The sequence below is a fragment of the Micropterus dolomieu genome, linkage group LG03 (assembly GCF_021292245.1).
Source record: "Micropterus dolomieu isolate WLL.071019.BEF.003 ecotype Adirondacks linkage group LG03, ASM2129224v1, whole genome shotgun sequence".
NCBI classification, from domain to species: Eukaryota; Metazoa; Chordata; class Actinopteri; order Centrarchiformes; family Centrarchidae; genus Micropterus; species Micropterus dolomieu.
The window spans coordinates 35,062,331-35,068,669 of NC_060152.1; the positions used below are offsets into that span (position 1 = coordinate 35,062,331).

Genomic DNA, 6,339 nt, shown 5'->3' on the forward strand with positions numbered 1-6,339 from the left:
TCTCTCTCTCTCTCTCTCTCTCTCTCTCTCTCTCTCTCCCCACCTGTCTGTCTAACATCCTGTCTCTCTCTCTCTCTCCACCTGTCTGTCTCTCAGGGGAGGCGTGTCCACGGAGCTCCTCAGATGTTACAGCTGAGTTTAGACGGTCGGAGACTTTATGTGACGACGTCTCTCTACAGCGGCTGGGACAAGCAGTTCTACCCCGACATGATCAAGTCAGTACTACTGTACTGCAGTATTGTAGTACAGTAGTAGTGTCATATTATTGTACCACTGCAATATTGCAATATTGTGTAAACGGAGACTTGAAACCTCCCTAAATATATTCTGTCTGTCCATTATGTCATGACCTCTGTCCGTCTGTCCGTCTCTCTACCTGTCTGTCTGTGCAGAGCTGGTTCAGTGATGATGCAGATCGATGTGGACTCTGGTAGTGGAGGTCTCTCCCTGAATGAAACCTTCCTGGTGGATTTTGGTAAAGAACCCGACGGTCCGGTTCTGGCCCACGAGCTCAGATATCCTGGAGGAGACTGCACGTCTGACATCTGGCTGTAGAAACACCTGAAGCCGACAGAGGAGGGTCAGGAATAATAATCCAGAACATGACTGTAGTTAAAGATCAATAAACTCTGTTGTTCACTTTTTCTCAGCTGCTTCAGAACATGTTGAAACATGAGCTTCATGCGTCCTGCAGAACCCTGCTAATGTGTCACAGCTGGTCAATCAGCGGGTCGACTTTAATCACAGGTTTACAGGTGACTTCCACACAGAACGCAGACACGATAAAAGTGCTGCATGTAAAACATAAAGAAACACAAGACAAAATGAACCCACATTCTAACTGGACTTAAAGGACTGAAATAAAATGGCAGCTAGAATAATGATGGAGTTTAAAATTAGAAGATCAATTCACTGATTAATACAACAGTGTGTTTTAAAGTCAACATGAACGCTCGACGTGAGGACGTTAGAAGCTTTTGGGACCGGTTTCACAAAGCTATTTTAGACTTTAAACTGAAGTTTGGACCAGAAAATGAGACCCCTCGCCCCCGGGCTAACTTAGGTCTAAGATTCTGTGTTACCATGGTAACCACCAGTAACAACCAGTTACGTTACAAACAGCCAAATGAAAGAGAAAATGGCTCATAGTTTGCGGTTTGCTGAGGATATTACGGAGAGAGCTCTGAGAAGGGAAAGAGCTTTTAGGGACCGCAGTAACCTTCTAGAAATATACAACAATGAGGACGTTTCAGCGGTCGTTTTCTTTTACCCAACGCAGCTCTCCTTGATGATCAGGTTAACGCTGTTTACTGTCCTCGCAATTCTTTTCCAAATCAAGTATTTAGTTTGTTACTACACTCCGCTAAATGTTCCAAGTAAAATGTCCTTATATCTATTATACTGCATCCACAAACACATTATTTCTGCTGGGGTGCGCTGCACTGAGCGGTTGGATGCCCCTACTCAATCCGCCATATGTTTTTAAAAGTGTCTTATTTTACCCAGAATTCATTGCAGTGTAGTCCTACTTAAGATACTCCGTGTCTTCAGTGCTTTGTGCAACAGTCTGATTTAGATGTCTATCTTAAGTCTGACTCTCTTCTACATCTAAGCCATAGTCAAAGTCTATCTTTTTGAAACCGGACCCTGGTCTGCAGAGTTCTGAAACGCTGATGTCTGCTGGTGGAGGTTCCAGATCTGTGTGGTGTGACGTCACCAGCAGGCGCAGGACCTGATCAGATCTGGTACCTACACCGGCGCTGCATCGCTGTGATCCTCTGTACATATTTGTGATTAAACATTTCAATTCTTTGTGAAAGAAATAAAACTGTTGAAACAAAACAACTGAGAAAACCTGAACTAAAAACATCCATCACACATCAGAACACTTACTGTCAAATGATCAATCATCTAGTGTCATTATTAATCATTTCATGTCATCTTATTAATGTTGTGGCTTGTTAAGTGTGCTTTGCCTTCAGAAAACCAACCGGCCAATCAGATTTCAGCCTGAGCCTCAGGTTTCTGTCTCCTGCAGCGCCTCCTGCTGGTCAAACTGTACCCATTAGATGTTTAAATAAAGTTGTGTTTGAACTATCATCTGTCTGATTCTTTCACCTGCAGATTAAAATCTTTACATTTTTCATTTAACGCCACTAAAAGACATCATTTGTTCACGTTAAATATGTTAGTGGGTCTTTCCAGCTTGGGCGGTGAAACCCCTACAGATGGTTCAGATTACTGACATTACTCAGTGACCTCCACAGGCCTCCAGAATCAATTTCAAGTCGCTAATGCTGCATATAGAGTGACTACTGGGTCTGCACCATCTACCTAAACTATTAGTCAACTCTTAAATCTGATGCCGTACATGCTGTTAGCTCTTACTAGTGTTTATTGTCACGTGTAGATCTCTCACTGTGTTGATGCTGAATGTTGATGCTCAATTCAGCATCAACACAGTCACCTTGGATAAAAGCGACTGCCTACACGTAATGTATGTATTTGATTCTTTCTTGTAAATTCATGTCAACTAACTCCCAAATGTTCATTCATGTCTTTCACATTACATTTACATTCGCTTTTTATCCAAAGCGACTTACAATTGCTGTACATGTCAGAGGTCGCACGCCTCTGGAGCAACGAGGGGTTAAGTGTCTTGCTCAGGGACACGTTGGTGTCTCAGTTGATTCGAACCCGGGTCTCTCACACAAAGGCATGTGTCTTATCCACTACGCCATCACCACCATTTTATTTTTATTTATTCTCATATTGTTCTCTGACAAACTCCTTGAAAATGAGACGATGCTTTTAAGGGAGTTCATCCTTCAAATTAATCAAATAAATACATAAATGAAACAACAGAGAGAACTGCTGATGAAGATCATGAGATGCAGCTGAAAGTCAGGAAACGGTGCTCAAGTTTTTGTTCTTTTGTGTTTTAGCAGCTGTTTCCACTTTCATCGATCCACTGGTAATGTTGTGACCCGGCTCCAGATAAGAACATGTGAGAGTTTAACTAAAGAGGAACTTAATTTAATAGAGATTCATTTAGTTTCACAAAAATGTCGATTCTAACAAATGAGTCTGATACAGAAACAAAGAGGGATCCTCCAGCAGACAGCAGACAGCTCCCTCCGGTCCCGACGGCCTCCAGCTCCGACCAAACAGGAACCTACAACAACACACACCCCGGGGCCATCACATGTTACAGAGCTCTTTACTGTGTGTTTCTGGAGAACATTAAAGAGGAAACTTACCTCACTGATACTTTACTAAAGTACAGTTAGAAATACCAGAGAGTAGAAATACTCCATCACAAGTAAAATGCCTTGCATTCATGATGTTACTTCAGTAGAAAAGAGCAACACACTTAACCCCTCGTTGCTCCAGAGGCGTGCGACCTCTGACATGTTTAGCAATTGTAAGTCGCTTTGGATAAAAGAGTCAGCTAAATGAATAAATGTAAATGTAGAAGTACAGAAGTATCAAGAGTAAAACTACTCTGTATTCTGTAGAACAACTGTTATATCATTCATATTTATATATCTGGATTGTTATTAATTATTAACTTGTGAACAGAATGTTAATGATGAAGCTGTGCCGCTGACGCAGCTGGATGGTGGGTAGTATAATACTATCTTAGTGCAGCCATGTCGTAAAACTTTTCTGTTCATCAGATAGGAAACGATCTTTAGCTCACCAAGAGCGTCAAACATTTAAACATATAAAACTAATGTGGCGACAAACACAATAATAAATAAATATAAAACACAAGTAAGCATTTAAATAAAATACTTTCTTTTTTAAATACTGATTTGTACTTGGAATAAAAAAGTTACAGTGACAGCCTTCAGATAAATACGCTGGCTTTTAATCTAGCGGGAGAGCTGTGGGGTCTTTTGTTGTTGCATTTGAATTGTTCCTGAACCACTGGTTTGTGTGTTGTCTATGTTTTTATGCATTCTCTTTCCATATGTTTATGTTTTATTCCTTGTGCAGCACTTTGTAAACCTTGTTTTTAAAATGTGGCAGTAGTTTACATGTGCACTACATCAGAAAATATAATACAACTCGTAGCATTAGCTATATGCTGTAAAATATAAACTGTAGTTGAGTGAGTATAACTGTGGCTCCTCTCCGGTCCAGCAGGCGGCAGCACTGCTACTGAACCCGACAGGAAACAGCAGAAGAAGAAGAAGAAGAAGAATGAGAGCGCGCCCCCTGCTGGAGGTTAGCGGTGCTGACATGAAGACCAGAGAGGATCAATGGAGTCAGACTGGAAATAAAACATCATTTCAAGCCTCTGAACTGTAGCCAGGTAAGACCGACTCACCTGTAAACACGCAGACACGCTACTGGACCAGAAGAACTAACCTGTGACTGCGACGGAGCTAACGTTAGCTTAGCATACAGCTTTAAAAACAGCTGAGCGGAGTTAGCAACAGTTGGCCTGATAGCTGCCGGCTAATGCTAATGCTAACATGAACCGTGTTAATGTCTGTTAAATGACCGAGCTAAGGTTTCATTTAGCTTGTAGCTAGTTAGCTTCCGAGTGTTCATTTGACTGACAGGACGATGCTAATGTTTAGTTAGCTGATTAACGGTAACTGCGCCTCAGCTAACAGCTACAGTAAGCTACCGCTCTGTTAATACCTGCTCTTTAAACTGGGAGCTAGCTCTGTATTTAATGCTAGCAGCGTTAATAAAAGCTCGTGAGCTTGTTTATTTTCTGTCTCTGTCCCCTCCAACCTGCGTTAGCTTTGTGCTAAGCTAGGCTAACATCAGCTGACTCTCGGTCGCATGTTTAAACCCAGCAGCAACACGAAGGACCCGCAGGAACCGGTTTAGTTTAAGTCCCAGGGACCCGATCAGCTGTTCATCTACAGGTCGTCACAGCGCGTCACAGCGCGTGCAGGTGACTGTTCCTCCAGTGCAGCTGCAGTTTAGCTCCAAACTCTAATATGAAGCAGTTCGACACATCAGATCCTCCACAGTCCACATCCAGGACCAGATCCAGTCTGTAATTAAACACATTCAAATGATGGAACTTTAAATTGGTGTTGTGTGTAAAGATAAAACTGACTGAGGCCATCAGTCACACATAAATAAACTTTATTGTTGTTTATACACAGAGAGAAACGTCATCATCTGGTTTACAGTGCAGATTAAAGACAATAATTATAACTTGATAAAATGATCTCTCTAAAACAACATTCAATCACATTAGTACATTTAAGAGGAAGCAGCCAAACTCTGAGTGACTGATAAGATAAAAAGGCTTCACAGTTCAGTCAAAGCAAACCTGTCATAAATCCCGCTGTTAATAAATGAATAAATCATAGTTTATACTGTAAAACGCTGTGAGACCGTTAATGTTTCTGTGTTTACGTCCCTCTGAAATCTGTGGTCTCTAATCTGCTCAGCGGGATTACAGACGTCTGTCACGGAGGTCAGTGTCAACAACACACACTCGACCTGTATCAGCAGACGCGTCTCTGTTATGGCTTCGTGTGGTTTATAACGTGTGTTTAGCTCCGGCTGTCGTACACAGTGACTTTAAATCTGTCGGCTGTGTGGCTACAAGACAGAAATTACAGGAAGCATCAAATATACTCAACTGTTTTTATACACAAACACACAGTTATATATATATATATATATAATGTGTGTGTATAAAGTGAGTTCACCCCTCACATTTTTGTCAATATTTGATTATATCTTTTTGTGACTGGTTAGCTCAGTTGGTAACGCACCGGACTCGTAATCCAAGGGCTGCAGGTTTGACTCCTTCTCTCATCAGTTTTGGGTTTGGTGATGGCCCAGTGGATAAGACACATGCCTTTGGTGTGATAGACCCGGGTTCAATCTCCCACTGTGACCCTGAGCAGACGCTTAACCCCTCGTTGCTCCAGAGGCGTGTGACCTCTGACATGTACAGCAGCTGTAAGTCGCTTTGGATAAAAGCATCGACTAAATGAAGAAGTGTAATGTTATGTAATCTTTTCATGTCACCACACTGAAGACATTTTCATTTAGGGGTGTCCTCACTTTTGTTGCCAGCGGTTTAGACGTTAACGGCTGTGTGATGTGTTATTTTGAGGGGACAGCAGATTTACACTGTTATACAAGCTGCACGCTCACTACTTGACGCTGTTGTACAAGCTGCACGCTCGCTACTTTACGCTGTTCTACAAGCTGTACAAGCTGCACGCTCGCTACTTTACGCTGTTCTACAAGCTGTACAAGCTGCACGCTCGCTACTTTACGCTGTTCTACAAGCTGTACAAGCTGCACGCTCGCTACTTTACGCTGTTCTACAAGCTGTACAAGCTGCAC

At 42.1% G+C, this 6,339-nt stretch overlaps 2 protein-coding genes and 2 long non-coding RNA genes across 4 annotated transcripts in view; 2 read left to right on the plus strand and 2 right to left on the minus strand.

Annotated features, from left to right (window-relative positions):
- The window catches only part of LOC123967701, an 18,215-nt gene extending 17,653 nt beyond the window's left edge, over positions 1-562 (minus strand). Inside the window, exon 1 of the long non-coding RNA XR_006824327.1 lies at positions 377-562. This is a non-coding gene — a long non-coding RNA (uncharacterized LOC123967701). The remainder of the gene's footprint in view (positions 1-376) is intronic.
- The window catches only part of selenbp1 (selenium binding protein 1), a 17,963-nt gene extending 15,865 nt beyond the window's left edge, over positions 1-2,098 (plus strand). Inside the window, exons 11-12 of the mRNA XM_046043884.1 lie at positions 97-215; positions 393-2,098. Coding sequence (XP_045899840.1) covers positions 97-215; positions 393-555 — 282 coding nt within the window. The 3' untranslated portion in view covers positions 556-2,098. The remainder of the gene's footprint in view (positions 1-96; positions 216-392) is intronic.
- Positions 2,099-3,020: 922 nt separating this feature from the next.
- On the minus strand, positions 3,021-4,851 carry LOC123968277. Its single transcript, XR_006824433.1, has 2 exons — positions 4,337-4,851; positions 3,021-3,175 (listed from the first exon to the last, which is right to left on the minus strand). It is a non-coding gene; the product is annotated as an uncharacterized LOC123968277 (long non-coding RNA).
- pi4kb (phosphatidylinositol 4-kinase, catalytic, beta) overlaps positions 4,173-6,339 on the plus strand; it is a 15,921-nt gene continuing 13,754 nt past the window's right edge. The window contains exon 1 of the mRNA XM_046044922.1: positions 4,173-4,321. The gene's annotated coding sequence lies outside the window, so the exon portion shown is untranslated. The remainder of the gene's footprint in view (positions 4,322-6,339) is intronic.